General features: G+C 66.0%; 3 protein-coding genes across 3 annotated transcripts; 1 reads left to right on the top strand and 2 right to left on the bottom strand.

Moving 5' to 3' along the window:
• Positions 1–451: 451 nt before the first annotated feature.
• BXZ73DRAFT_53507 (NAD(P)-binding protein) lies at positions 452–3,824 on the top strand (the record flags this gene model as incomplete). Its single annotated transcript, XM_048021013.1, has 6 exons — positions 452–533; positions 607–887; positions 2,002–2,115; positions 2,245–2,378; positions 3,265–3,424; positions 3,807–3,824. 6 exons carry the CDS (start codon positions 452–454, stop codon positions 3,822–3,824), a joined length of 789 nt encoding a protein of 262 aa, XP_047873499.1.
• A 5,531-nt stretch (positions 3,825–9,355) lies between these two features.
• On the bottom strand, positions 9,356–10,390 carry BXZ73DRAFT_105680 (uncharacterized protein; the record flags this gene model as incomplete). The annotated part of the gene is made up of 3 exons (XM_048016347.1): positions 9,356–9,580; positions 9,769–9,867; positions 10,220–10,390. 3 exons carry the CDS (start codon positions 10,388–10,390, stop codon positions 9,356–9,358), a joined length of 495 nt encoding a protein of 164 aa, XP_047873498.1.
• Positions 10,391–12,640: 2,250 nt separating this feature from the next.
• Positions 12,641–14,380, bottom strand: BXZ73DRAFT_105679 (uncharacterized protein; the record flags this gene model as incomplete). Its single annotated transcript, XM_048016346.1, has 8 exons — positions 12,641–12,672; positions 12,822–13,110; positions 13,170–13,407; positions 13,466–13,539; positions 13,605–13,689; positions 13,741–13,826; positions 13,884–13,965; positions 14,205–14,380. The coding sequence occupies 8 exons, from the start codon at positions 14,378–14,380 to the stop codon at positions 12,641–12,643; spliced, it is 1,062 nt and encodes a 353-aa protein (XP_047873497.1).
• Positions 14,381–14,812: the final 432 nt, after the last annotated feature.

The raw sequence follows: 14,812 nt of genomic DNA, 5'->3' as shown, positions 1-14,812 counted from the left end.
TTCTCAACTCGACCGTGGCCCTCTCCCTCCTCCCCGGTCCGACCGCCCGCACGCGGGGAGCGGCTGATCCCCCGCTGACTAAGCAGGACCCTGCCTGCCTGCCCTTTCCCGCCAGTCCCTCCCTTTCCCCCGCTGCACTCACCACCTCGCAGCTTATCGCCTCTGCCCCCTCTCGCTCCTCCGCCCCGGTGAAGCCCCCAGCTGCGTCCCCGCGCCCGCCCGCCCGTCCGCCGCACGCTCCGTTTCCCCCCGGACCCGCAATTTACCTCCTCGTTTCGTCCCCGGCCCACCGTCCCGGCCTCCGATCTGGGGAAACAGCCGGGGCCAGCGCACCTGCCCGATCGGGGTGTTCTCCTCCTCCTCCTCCCTCCAAGCACCATAAAGTCCTCCCCGCCATGTGCGCCCGGCCACAGCCAGCACCGGCACCGTCCTCGCCGCCCCAGCTCTCGCCATGGACCCTACGCCCGCAGTCGCCGCCCCCAGCCTCTTCTCCCTCGCCGGCCAAACCGCACTCATAACCGGCGCCACGCGTGGTGCGTCCCCATCTCCTCCTTCTGCCGCCTGCGCACGCCTCATGTCCTACCCTCCCTGTATGCGCCTATCCAGGCATTGGTGCCGCGTGTGCTATTGCCCTTGCCGAGGCTGGCGCCGACATCTGCCTCGTCGTCCGCCCTGGAACGACCCAGTGCGCCGCGGTCGACACCATCGCCGCCACCGGCCGCACCGTCAAGACCGTCGAGTGCGACCTCTCCGACCTCGAAGGCGTCAAGCGCGTCTTCCAGGCTGCCCTCGACGCCATGGGCGGCCAAATCCACATCCTCGTCAACTGCGCGGGCATCCAGCGGAGATCCCCGGCCGTCCAATTCTCTGAATCCGACTGGGACGACGTGCGTGTCTCGTCCCTTTCCCCCGCCTGCCTTTCCCGCACAAGCGTCCCCCGCCTTTTCTCACCTTTTCCCCCGCCCTGCGCTGACTTCTGTTTTTCCACGATTCCTCCCCCTTCCTATTCCGACACCGCGCATCACCCGCCCTCGTCTCCACATCTGCGCCCCTCTCTGCCCGACACTCTGGTACACCCCGGCCTATCGGCTACTCTCTTCTCCCCCCCTGCGCCCGCCGCTCCTGCGAACCCGCTGTCCATGGTGATTGCCACTTCACGTGTCCTTCTACCTCACCTCGCTGGGAACATACGCGTTCATGTGAACCTCGTTCGGTACGTCACCTGCACACGTCCTCTGCGCCTACGCGCCGTCTGCGTTCGCCCTCGTCTTATCTTTCGCTCCCGACACTAATTGCGCGCGCCCTGGGCGGCTCTCAACGGCGGCCTGGTATTCATACGGCCCTCTTGCGGTCCTCCCATTGCGCGCGAATCGCCATTCAATGCTCGTCGTTTCCTATCTCGACACATCTCCTCGCTGCGAACGCGCTCGGATCTCGCGCTCTTTCCAAACCCATTCGCCGCCCGCGACGCGTCTTTGCCTCGCGCCGCTGCGCTACCACGCACCTTCCCTTTCCGGTCCTGCACATCTTCCTCGCGCTCGGCATGTGCGTCATACCGCGACGTTCCCATCCCGGTCGTGCGCGCACATATGTCGCCGATCACCGATCACGGATCGCCGTGTACTCTTCGTGGCCCTCGCACTTCGCTCTCGGTCGCGCGTTGGGTCACCTGCCCTCCTGTCTTCACACCCCTTTTACTTTCATGGCGGTTGTCCTGGATCGTCGCTACCGTACTCCCTCGCTTCGTACGTACTTTCGCCGTTACGGACAATGTGTGGCCGACCGCGCCCGCATCCGAATTAAATCCGTGTCGCGGCCGCATTCATCTCGATGCCCATCTTTCAACTCCTATCTCGCCGGGCGTGTACCTCGCGCGTCCTCTATTTGCCACACTTGCCTTCGCGCCTCGCGTCCTTCATTTACCGTTGTTTCACATTGCCCATGTCCCCGCTATGCCCGCACCTCATGTTTCTGCGTTCGTTGCTGCATTGACGCCGGCAGGTTCTCAATGTCAACCTGAAATCGGTCTGGTTGCTCTCCCAAGCTGCTGGAAACCATATGGTTCCTCTCCGCCGCGGGAAGATCATCAACTTCTGCTCGCTGCTCACCTTCCAGGTACGTACCTTATTCTGTCCACCGTCGCTACCTCACAACCGCTCACAATGATTTTTGTGTTCATCGCCGGTCTTCCATCCCCCTTATATCCTTTTGTTTGTATCTGTCATGTGCATCCTCGACGTCTAGGGCGGTTTCACCGTCCCGGCGTACGCTTCAGCCAAAGGCGCTCTGGGCCAGTTGACCAAGGCCCTCAGCAATGAATGGTCCAAGGATAACGTCCAGGTCAACGGCATCGCTCCAGGGTACATTGCCACCGACATGTGAGTCTCCCTCTCGTATTTCTGTGGCGGCGGATATGGCGGGCCGCCACCGGCGCTCGATTTTGCCTTTTGCCCTTTTCGCAGCACCTCCGCATGGGCGGTTGCCTTTAGCCTTGAACTGCCGGGCTGGGGCCGTATGTCATGAAACGCGGGCTGCGCAGCGCTTTTAGGTCCCACCGCGCCCCCGCACCTGCATCCCCAGTTGGGTTCTAGGTGCGGTCACAGCAAGAAGACTCACTCTCCTGAGGAATTTCTGTGCATTCTGCGGAGCTCCACCTCCGTGCGGACCAGGCCGGGTCTAGCCATCAGCTTTTTTGTCGGGCGGCGGGCGATGTCGATGTCGATCGTCCTTTTCTGCACCGCCCTCCGCGGACCTAGAACGCCAGCCGTTCACTGCTCTCCGTGCTCCGTCCTTGTTTGCGAAGTGACGCGGTGGTTCTCCGTCCCCGTCGTGTGGACGGGCAAGCTCCGTGTCGTTCCATCATTCCTGTTATCGCATCTAGTTTACTGCGACACGTGTGATACGCACGGCCGTCGGACGCCCTCCCCCATACCGCTCGGTCGCTCACCCCGCGCGCATGGTGGTTCTCTAGCACTCCACTCTGCCGCGTGCGCTGCGCTTTCGATGCTCCGGCGGGGGGCCTTCCTCTCGTGGACTGCGTTTTCCCACACCAGGATGTCTCGATCGCGCGCGACCGAGGGACGAACGCTGACCAAACTTTGCCCCCTCCTCTGCCGCTGCCGCTCCTCACCTCGCCACTCCCTGCCCTCCCAACTCCCTCCAACCTGCCCCGCCCCGCACCGACTCACCCGACGCTTCCCCACACTCGCGCGTCGCCCCCGCTCGCGTCGTGCGACATTCGCGATCGACGGTTCGCCCTCGCAGGAACGAGAAGCTGCTCGCAGACCCCACGCGCCTCCGCCAGATCTCAGAGCGCATCCCCGCCGGGCGCTGGGGCGAGCCACGCGACTTTGCCGGCCCCGTCGTCTTCCTCGCCAGCGCTGCCAGCCAGTACGTGTGCGGCGAGATCCTCGTCGTCGATGGGGTGCGTCCTTTCTGTCCATTTCTCTCCATCCTTATCTCGTCCCCTCTCGCGTATCCGCGTCCGAGGGCCCTCCGGTTCGCCTACCTTCCCTTCTACTCCCCCAACAACCTTGTCCCCCGACACCTCGCACCGTATGTCCGCACACCCCGCACCTTCTTCTCACCCACGGTTTCTGCGCCGCGCCCGACCCTGGGTCGTGTCTGCGCCGGTGGGGCGGGGACTTGGAGTGGCGCGCCCTGGCGGACCGAGCTCGCGCGCGTCTCCATGCGGTGTGGCCGTCTCGCCATTTTCGTGCTTCGTCGTCATCGTCTTCTTCCTTCACTTCGCCTTTCTCCTTCCTGATGAGGAGCACCGTCGCTGAACACCGTCTTCGCTTCTTCAGGGGTGGATGGGCCGGTAAGCGACGTCGGCTTGGCCTCTGCGTCCGTCGTTCTAGCGCGGGCGCGGGCGCGATAAGTCGGAGCTCAAGACCGTCGTCGGAAACGGCGTCGGAAGGCCAGGGCGAGAAGGCCGCCTCGGAAAGGCGGGCGGCCGAAAAGGAAGAACGTGAACAGCTTGTTTGTACAACCCAATCCAACCCCCCAGGGCATTTGCCCGAATCCAGAACGCCCCGTCCTGACGCTGCGTCAACACCCCCCTCCTGCCGCTCTCGCGCTAGCGCGGTGCGCTGGGGCCTGAGAAGCCCGCGGGGTGCGTGCCCGTGCGTGGCGCGCTGCGCGGGGCTTCGCGACGTAAGGAAGATGTCACCGCCGCGCGGAACATAATACGCGCACACGCGCACGCGCACGCCGAACCGTCCGTGCCATCCTCCTCGTCCGTGCGCGCGCGGCACGCCCCGAGCGCGAGCGCTGAGCACCGAGCGAGCCTGAGGCCTGTCGATGATGTGAAGCACAGGGGATCCGCCCTGTGCCTGCGTGTGCCCGTCCGCCCGCGACAGTAGTCCTCTTTAGCACGGCCAGGCCACATGGCCCGCGCGGGCTCCACCGTCCGCCTCTCACCGTCCTCCTTAGGCTGCCCCCTGGCTCTCTTCACCTCGGCACGCTCAAGCTTCGACGACACAGAGCTTCAGGCCCGCCCCGCGCCTCGTGCCGGCGGGGCGTACACGGTACTGTACAGTGTGGCTCCGGAGCTCGGGCCCGGGGTCCGGGCGGTTCGTGACGGTGCAAGAATCGAGAACCACTGCGGTGATGACGAACGGCCGTCGGGCGGGGCAGCGTGAAGGCCTGAACTGAAGGCGTGAACCGCTTAAGGTGCTGGTCATGACGTCCCCGCGGGTGCTGCACGCAGAGTTGGATTTCAGACGTAAATCAGTCGAGAGAGAGAGAGGGCTCGGGCAGGAGTGTCACAAGGGCGGCGGCGGTGGGCCCGACGTCGATGGCCCGCTCTCGCGTTCATTAGAGCGACTAGTAGCTGCGAGCCCTGGCCGCGACGCGACGCGCGACGTCGATCGCGCGGCGACCTTAGTGTCAGATGTCGTGCGGGCTGTGCGGTCCGGTCCCCCGACGATGTGCATCACTCGCTCACCGCTTGTACATGTGCCGGTGGTCTTGGGGGGTGTCGGTGCGCGATCGAGCGTCGAGCGTCCCGCACCTCGAGAAACGAACGCGACGTGCGTGCTTGGACGTCGGTCGACGCATTTGAGACGCACGAGCGCTGCCGCCGCGCATGCACGGCGCGTACGATCACCGACGCGTCCAGACTCCAGAGGATCTCTCCTGCGACAAACGGGGGGAAAAGGCGTACTTCAGTCAGATCGTCACCACTCCCGCCCGCGCTCACTCGTACGTGCGAGCAGTACCAACCCAGCCCGTACCTGCGCCCCGCCTACACAGGCGAGGCAGGAAACGGTGGATCTCCGCGCCGCTCTGCATTGCGACGACCTGCTTCGGACCGAGCCCTCCGAGCGCGGAATCCCCGCCGCCATCATACCAAAAAAAAATAGGAGCGCGCCCCCCCTTCTCTCTGCGCGCACACGCAACAACCCCTCTCCCGCCGGACAGGGGGCGCACCACACAGTGCACTCGCCTCCGAGGCCGGAGAGCGCGGCGCGGGCGGGCCGCGCGAGTTCGGAGGTTCGCGCCGGGGGACCGGTGGCTCGGGAACGTTGGCGGCCTCAGCGTGTGGATGCCAGGGCGGAGAACATACGGATATGTTGCGCGCGGCGTTCCTGAGTCGAAGTCGAGCAGATGACTTGCGCGAAGACGGCGGTGCCGTGCGCGGCGGCCGAGGGGGGGGGGCTCGAGGCGAATGCCGTTACGTTGGGCTCTAGTGCGCGAAGAGCGTGCCCGCGCCCGCGCAGCGCGGTCGACCGAGTTACCTGCTGCGTGCCCACTTGCTTATGGCGCGCGTAGATCCCCGCGCGCGCCGCGCCTCGGGAATCGCGCGGCGCGCGGGCTGCCGGCCGCATTAGCACACGTCGTCTTGCGCGGGCGAGAGCGCGTCGGCTTACCTCCCGGCCTCGCTGTCGCGGCGACGTGACGCCAGAGCCGGGCCAGCGTTTCGTAGACCGCGGCCACAGGTCGGGAGGCGGCGGGGCGTCGGTCCAGGCGCAGTTGCCCCGTGCCGGGCTCCCGAGTCCCGACACAGGCCGGGTAAGCTGCTCTCGCGCCTCTTCCTGCCTAGCTCGGCCTGTGGCCAGTGGCCCACTCTGGACTTGGTGATAATCTGCGGGATCCTCGGAGGATGATACATGTCATGATGCGGCGAGCCTGCCGTACTCGCGCGGAAAGAGCGTGGCGCGCGGCGAGCGTGCACGGGTGCGGAGAAAGAGACGCGACGGCTCAAGCGCTCATGTACTGCACACACGCACACGTACTTACGGACGTGCAGCTCACCAGGCTCGATCGCGAACGGCGCGTGCGCTTGTGCGTTGCCAGCACAAATCCCCGCCGGGTGGTTCGGATCGCGCGCTAGTCGCGGCGTGTGCCTGTCTCTGGCCAACCGTTCACCCGCCCCGTACCCCGGACGAAGAAGCGGCGCGCGGCGTGCGGGGCGCGGTCACCTGCGATCAATATCCGGGCTATAGCGCCGCGCACCGCAAGGGTCGGCGGGGTGGGGTCGACCGGTCGGGTCGGGCACCACTGGGACCTACTGGGCGCAGGGCTGCATGGGCTGGAGAGGACGGGCGCCGCGAGCCTACGTGCGTCGCTGGCTGGCCGGCGGGTGTAGCGTGGAGTAAGGCTGGCGCGACCGTCGAATTTACCGGAGAGCGGGAGTCCGTGCTGGAGCTGAAACGGCCGTCTCGTCTGCACCGTGGTGCTGGTGGCGGTAGTGGTGGTGGAGGACCAAAGGGCGCGGGGCGCGCGCGAGGATTTCCCGACGATTCAGATGCCCACATCGCCCTGCGGGGGCCGAACTCGCGCTTGAGCTCGAAATGCAGACCCCGCGAGTGCTCGCCAGAGTTCAAACGTTCAAACACCGGTGCCCCGCGCGCGCAGCGACCTATCCGCGCTATCAAGATCGATCACCGCGCGCGATCAGTCGGTGCATAGGCCCGCCGCGCGCGGAGAGTCGCTGAGAAAGGCCGACGCGGCCGACCGGACGGCCAACAAGCCGCAACGAGCACAGCTGCCTAAACAGGCAGGCAGGCCACACTCGCCCCCTCGCCCGTCCGAATCCGACGCACGCCCCGCACCGCCTCGAGTCCCCCGCAGCTCCCTCCGCCTCCCGCGCGTCCAAAAGAATCGGATTGGATCTGGCGATCGACGCCGTCATAATGGCAGATGCGCGGAGATTTGGGGGCGTACGTGCGCCCGCCGGCCCTGCGCGCGTCGAGCCCGCGGGGCTCGCGTGACCCGCCCTTCGCGAGAACGCGGCGCCCGGGGCTCTGGCCGCCCGCTCGGGGACCAATCGGTGCACCCGAGCGAACACAGGGGAAGCGGGCAGTGCGCGATTCCGATTCTCTTTCCACCCATCGGGAGCAACGCGCGGCGGATCGGGAAGGTCGGCCACACTGCGCTCGCGCGCGCGGGGCCTGGACGTCCCCGCTCCGAATGTTCCAGCCCAGCGAACGTTTCCGTTTTTGTTTCCGTCTCGCTCGCCGGTACCAGCCAATGGCCGCGCGCGCAGCCGTGGCTGGGGGACAAGCGTGGAACGCGCACGAGGCCAGGCTCGGGTCCCCGAGCTGCTGCAGACTGCCGCTCGCCGCGCGCGATCGAACGGGGGGATCTGGGGGCAGCCTGCGCACGCCCGGTCGCGCAGAAAGGACCGAGAGAGGAGCGAGGCCCCGGGTGGGGGGAGGTCGCGCACCGCGAGCGTAAAGGCTCGTCTATAGACTCTGGTGCGTGACTCGGTGCGGGAGAACGCGAGGGCGATCCCCCCCCCGAGCTCTACTCAACGCCAGCCGGCCACAGCGGTGTTGGGCGCCCCGACGGTTGGTACCGTGCTAGGGCATCCGGGAGCGGGAGGCGGGCGGCGGGACCTGTGGGACGGGCGGAGGCGAGTCTGTGCGGAGTGCGGGAGTTCGTGTGGACGTACGTAGCCAGCGTACGTTGGGCACGACCGGCAGATTCTGCGCCGTCCTGGCAAAAAGTCCGTCGACATGGTGGACGCAGGCCGGCCGCGCGCGAGGGCCCGTCTGATCATGCGGCCCGTGCTTCTCGCGTCGCTCAGGATCCGAGCCACGGCCGACCGCGAACGGGGTCCTGAATCAGGAGCCCCGTCGAGCGGCCGTACGGCGGGTGGGTGAGCTCGAGGTCGCGTGCGCGGCGAGAAGTCGGATGCAGCCCCCCGCTGCTGGCCACAGAAGCCGGCGTCGCTAGGTCGTCCCAGAGCCTTGGGCCGTCGACTCGGATATCCGATACCGCGCGCGGGGACAGCGCAAGCTCGAGCCTCACGACCCCCTTGCGCTAGGTGCCACCGCTCTGCTCTGGAGACGAGGCGGCCCTATGCGGGGGAGTGGGGTGGAGGTCTGCGCGGCCGGATCCACGACGTACGCAGGCAGCAGCGGGCAAACGAGCTTCAGCTCAGCGCTGAGCCCACGACGCGCGTCCTGCGATCCTCCACGCCCGCGCTCGAGCTCCACCTCCAGTCCAAAAAACTCCGCGTCCTAGCCCCGCAAGGCAGGTGCGCCACGCCGCGCGCGCCGGCCACAGGGCCAAGCTGCGCTAAGAGTCTAAGCCCCACAAGGGAAGAGAAGATCCCCTCGCGCGCGATCGCATCCTGTCGACTTCGCACGACGCAGGCGCGCGCGGCGATACCGAGGCGATGCGCGTGCGATCGTCCACGGTCCGCCGACGAGGGGGCGTGTGGGGCGTGAAGCGTGTGGCCCGTGCGCGGGGATCCCGTCATCAGGGGCGTGCACGCCGCACGAGCCCGAGAGCTTGAGCTTGAGCTTGCGCAGCGCGCCGTGAACATTAATATTACGCATTCAGTCTGGCGCGATGCAACGCGGCATCGGCGAATGGCAGCTGGGCCACACCTCCCCATGGCCACGCACGCTGCATGCCAGACGTCCGACCGAGAGCGGAGCTCTCTGTACATGTGCCGCGGGGAGGGAGCGGCCTCGCGTCAGCCGTTCCACGAGGCTCGGAGTCTGAGATGCGAGGAAGGGAGACGCGTACCCGGATGAGGACGATCGTGTGGCTGGCGTGCGCGAGCGATACCCAGAAAGTCGAGTGGGTGGAGATGCCTCGGGGCGCACTGTGAGAGAGACGACTCGGCGAGGAGGTCAGGAACGTACGCGTGTCGCTGCGCAAGGTCGAATTGGGGGAGTTCAGGCTCAGCTTGGAGCTCCACGTCTAGCAGCCGGAGACTCGAGAGGCGAAACACGCTTGGGAGAACTGGCAGGAGTCAAGACGGCGAGAAAACGAGCACGCCGCACGCGAGCCTGGTCCAGAGAATCTAACAGCCGTTGAAGGAAATGGTGGTAGTACAGTATAGTACAGCGAACCGTGCAAAGCGCAAGCGGATGCATATACGGGGGAAACATCGTCACCGCGCGTCTCGCGCGCACCGGACGTCCACGACGCCCAGCGCAAAGTCATGCAGCGGCCGCCCCTCGTCGCCCGGGGAAGAGGGGAAAGGAGGAGGAGGAGGAAGATGAAAAGAAAAAGGTCGTGGGGTCGGCATGAGCACGATGACCGCGACGCGGCCCGCGCGCTCGTCGAGCACGTCCGCGTCGTCCGCCGCACTCGGCGGGTTGCGGCTCTTGTCGTCCTCCGGCGCGGCGTGCGTCGACCCGCGCCGTCGTCTTCTCCGTCGAGGGTGCGGTGGGGGGAGGGGCGGAGTGTGAGCGTGTGAGCGTGCGTGGGAGGTGGCGGGCGTGCGCGATCGGGGGCGCACGGAGAGCCGGGTGCGAGGCGGGTAAGCAGGCGTCGAGGGCGGCAGAGGACGCGCAGACGCACCTCCAGCGTCGCCAGAGCCATGAGGACGGCCGCCTCAGCAGCGCCGGCCGCCGCTCTGGCGCGTCCGACGCAGCAGGACTCAGAGGCCGGGACGGGGGACTTGTGAGTGTGAGGGCGAGCGGCTGCGCGCGCACGCCGGCGGGGCGGGAAGAGAGAGAAAGAAAGCAAGCAGATGTGATTTTCGGACGTCCTCAGCGCGAGAGGGGGGAAAGAGGGTACTTGCGCGCAGGTGTCTCCATTCGCATTCGCATCCGCCTCCGCCGCTGCAGCACGCCGCCCGCTCCTTGCCCTTCCCGCCGCCCGCCGAACTGTCTTTCTCTCCGTCTTCTTGTCTCCCCCCTCCGTCATCGTCGTCGCATCCGTGCGACCCCCCGAGCCGCACGTCGACCATCCTTGGCGGCTCCGGCGGGACCCCCCCTCCCGCGCCCCCCGCGTCCGCGTCCACACCCACAGCGCCGCCGCCGACGCCGCGCGGGTCGGGCGGGACGAGCCCCCAGGTGGCGAGCACGCGGCGGATGGCGGGCCAGACGACGCCGGCGGAGACGCCGACGGCGAAGAGGCCGAGGAAGGCGACCAGGAAACCGAAGATGAGCCCGGACTGGTTCGTCGTCGGGGTCGGCATCGTGCGGGCGTGCGCGTGGGATCAGGGGGGGTGAGGAGGGGTGCTTGCGTTTGGGAGAGGGTGGGGGAGGGGGAGAGGGCGGGGACGGGGAAGAGGGTGCGAGTGGTGGTGGTGGGGCGCATGAGAACGCGCTGAGAGGGCTGAGAGGGGTCGGACGACTGACGAGGCTCGGCGGGTCCGGATCCCGCGCGCGGGGAGGACGGGACAGACGTCGGTGCTCACCGCCCCTGTGAGCGCCTGCGCGCCCCGACGGGGCTTCGCACGGCCTTTGGGCTTGCTGACGTCCTCCCCGTCGTCTGGGCGCGGTAGATGATGGTGGTGCGACGACGACTTGCAGAGGCTGGGTCACCGTTTGCGCAGGTGAGGGCGCGCGGGGTGGGGATTCATGGAGATCACCCGTCTGAGTGTCAGCTCTCTGTGGCGCGCCGCCTGACAATGAGTCTGACATGGCTACATCCGGGGTCGCGGGAAAACGAGGCGGGCGCAATACTGGCCACAGCGGCTGAAGCAGCAGCCATCCGGGGCGAAAGCGTGGACCGGCGCACACGTAAAAGCTGGACATCCTGCATGCACTCGGTCGCAGTCTGGCTGTTGTATGACGGCTCTTCAGAAGGCGCAAGCTCGGGTACTGTCCTCGATAACAAAGGCCTGGCAGACGTCTGCGATTTCGAGTCTGTCTCATCGGTGACTGGCTAGAGAAGCCGCAATCATCTCCGTCCTGCGTCCGCCCGGATGCAAGCGTAGGCAGTCCCACGCAAAAAACACGTTGGATTCTAACTTCTCAGATCTACTACTAGGAACCAGGGTGTGGTTGAGCTCCCGGGCCCCACCCCGGCGTCTCAGAAGTTAGACTTCTCGCCCCTCTCGGTAGTAAGTAAGTAGAAGAAGAGCAGGTATGACGGGTCGAGGCCTCCAAGAAGCCGTCGGCTCGCGATGTCCCCCGAGCCCCGACCGCGCCGCGTCGTCTGAGTGGACGGCGGTAGGGTGGAGCCCCCGTCCTGCGCGGCGGTCATGTGGGTCCACGAAAGCCAATGAAAAGCGGGGCCCCATGCACCTGCCTCGCGAGGGCGTGCGGTGCGGCGCGTCGAGATCCCGCTCTGATTGGCAGCGGATGGCGCGGACAGGGCTCGGAGTCGAGACTCGACGCCGCTCGGAGCTCCACAGCGGACGGAAGGCAAAGTTCGGAGCGCTGGGCTGTCCTTCTCCTTCCGCCCTCCGGGCCCCGCGATCTCGCCGCGCGCCCTGCGGCACTCCCACCCCTGCCCACCCCTGCCGGCCTGACGCGAGAGCGAGGACCGACGGAGGCGACGGGGCCCGATTGGCTGTGCGTGCGGCGTCCGCGTCTTCGAGAACATCGGGGACGGGCGCGCACCGCGCATCGGGGGGACCAGATTCGCGTCTGGATCTCGCGCGCGCTGGAAGGCCCGTCGTGGAACGTCGGTGAAGTCGTTGGGGTGGTCCGCGGAGGTCTGGCCCCGCCCGGATCAGCACTGGCAAAGGAAAAAGGGGGTGCTGGACCCCCGAGGGTGGGGGTTGGACGAGCCCGGTTGGCTCGTGGGCGAGGGGTGGGGCGCCAAGCCCCGGACGTATAAAAGCTACTGGTCAACGCGGTGCAAGAGGTGGGGTTCTCGTCAGAGACATCCCCGTAGATAGCATCCGGCGCTCACCTGGCTTGGGAGCGGACGAGGGCAGGGGAGGGGAGAAGCGAGCGAAGCGTCGACGCTGCCAGGGCCGGCACAGCAATATGGCATTCGAGGCGAGAGCGGTAATGCTTAAACAACGACACAGCTTCCGATCCCTGCAGACAAGATGCGCAGGGTCGAAGTGGATCGAAGAACACGGAGATAGCGGGCCAAGTGCGTCGCGCGGTGGTCGGGCTGGTACCGGGGCTTCGAATTCGGTGCCAAGCAGGGCCGCGGTGAAGTCTGTCTTAGTTAGAGGTGGATAGAAGCAGTGACAACCGACGAGAGCTCGCGAACGAGCTTGCTGCTTCACGATCGGGATCAAGGACAGATCGTCCGTGCACGCAGCCAATCTGCACGACGGCCGTACCTCTTCGCGGGAAGGTTAATCCTGGCCACAGCGTGGAAGCGTGTGACGCAACGCACCTCGACGTCATGTCAAACACGACGAGCGCATGCATAAAGGTGAGCACATCTACGAATACAACCCTTGAACGCAGCCCTTCCCTCTGCCCTGCATTCCCAAACGCCGTCTTCGTCCCGGAACAACCCTCCGAGCGGAGACCGGTTACCGCGGACCAACTTGGTTCTGCGGCCACCCTTGGAATTGCATCAATACGACGACGCGTACTTGAGGAGACTCTGTCGCGCGCGCGCAAGAGCGCCGTCAGCCCACATCTCGCATCGAGCAAGCACCGCACGTGTCACGCACCCCTCCGTCGATGAGCACCGTCTCCCCGTCGACGAACCAGTTCGCGACCAGGCAGAGCACGAGCGCGCCGAGGTCCACGTTCGTCCCCACGCGAGCGGCACGTCGAACGCGAGCGGCGCGCCCGGCGCGAAGTGCGCGTTGCCCGCGGCGTCGCGTGCGCCGGGGCCGCCGCCGGGCGCGGTGAGCGCGGTCGCGAACAGCCCGGGCGCGATCCCGTTCACGCGCACGCCGAGCGGGAGGAGCGCGTGCGCGAGCGTCGCGACCGCGTGGCCGACGGCGGACTTGGAGAACATGTACGGGAACGAGGTCGCGCACGTCGCCGGATCCTGCACGGCGCGGGGTGAGCACCGAGAGTTGGGGGGCGTTTGGGAGAGCGCCTACGGACCTTCGCCCAGCCCACCATGCTGGAGGTGACGATGATCTGCGGCGCGAAATCGGCGCCTCCCGGGCTCGCCTTCCATCTCTCGAGGAGGGGGAGGAAGGCGAAGGTGAGCCAGTAGGTCGCGACCGCGTTCGTGCTGAAGACGCGGGCGAAGGACTCTTCGGGGATGTCGTCGAAGTACGCCTTGCGGAAGGAGTCGGCTGTAGTCAGGTTGGTCGTGTCGACGTGCCCGGCGGTGATGCTGAGATGGCGGATCGGATGCACGGTTGTGATACCGATTCTGCTGTGTGTGCACTCACCCGGCGTTGCTGAAGAGCACGGTGATGTGGGGCTCCCTCTTCGCGAGCTCCTCGGCCAGCCGCTTGGCTTCAGACTGCAGCAGCACCCGTCAGGTGCCGCCTGTAGATTGCGGCCGGTGCTCGTCGACCATCGGCTTACCTTCTTGCTCACGTCTCCTTCGATCGCATACATGCGACCCGACTTTCCGCTCCTCTCCGCAGCGTCGTTGTACACCGACGTGATTCTGCGGAAACCAGTGAGCTCGGGCGGAAGCTCGACGCCCGACTGTGCTCACTTGTCCAGCTCTGCTCGTTCCAGGCCGATAATGTACACCCTCGCCCCGTTCGCCACCAGCGTTCCCACGATCATCAGTCCGATGCCCTGTGGAATGCAGAAACCGATGAGCGACAGCACGCACACGGCCGGTCTCGAACCTACCGTCCCGCCCCCGGTGACGACGGCGACGACCCGAACAGCGTGCTTGAGCTGAGGTTGTGGAGTGCGGCGTCGGCCATTGTTGCTGGAGAGCGCAAGTGGAGGCGGGCTTATCTAGACAGCGTCGAGCATGGGCAGCTTTTGGTCGGAAGATCCATATTAGCCTTGCGAGTTGCAGATCTCGAAAGCGGATTTTAAATAGACCGCAGGCCCTTGCGAGGCTTTGCGAGGCCACGCTGTACTGTATGTATCCTAGACAACAGAATGGTTGTAATGGGTTATATGGATGATGAGGAGTGCGCAAGCGGATAATCGGAAACCGACGCGAGAGGCAGGCCGACAGAGTGGCCGTATCGCATGACGCGGGGTTCTTGCAAAGCCTCGCGAGCCAGATTTGGATTTCCCGACGCAGAAAAGAAAAATACTGCTTCTTTCTTGAGGGCTTCGCAGAAGGCAATGACTTCGAGTTGAGAGTACCGGATGGAGTCCCATGGCGGCATCAAAAACGACACGTGCGTCGACTGACCGGCAACCGGACTGTTGTGCTCGGATCAGATTTCAATGTTTTGTTCCAAGGCAGGGATAGGGTGAACAAATCGACTCACAGTGTGGAAGACCAAAGGACTGAATAGACTGAAATGGAAGCATGAACCAGAGCCGGGTCGGGACACCGGCAGACTCCAACAACAAGAGTAAGTTACAACGAGTTGAGCAGGTCGCCCCGATCCTGCGGAACGAAGGGCAACAGTGAGTACGGATGGTTTGATAGACAGGGCAGTGTATGCACGTTCGTCCAGTCGTTCGTGCTGGAGGTGATGATAATTGGGGCGCGGACTTTGCCCCTCCCCGGCCGCCCTTCCATTTCCGGAGGAGCGGGAGGAACGCACGCGTGGGCCAGGAGGAGGCCACCGCTTTCGTGTAGTAGACACAGC

This window comes from Epithele typhae (assembly GCF_022376455.1).
Source record: "Epithele typhae strain CBS 203.58 chromosome Unknown BXZ73scaffold_69, whole genome shotgun sequence".
Taxonomy (NCBI): domain Eukaryota; kingdom Fungi; phylum Basidiomycota; class Agaricomycetes; order Polyporales; family Epitheliaceae; genus Epithele; species Epithele typhae.
The sequence above is the reverse complement of the archived record's forward strand: the minus strand, read 5'-3'. Positions and strand labels throughout refer to the sequence as shown.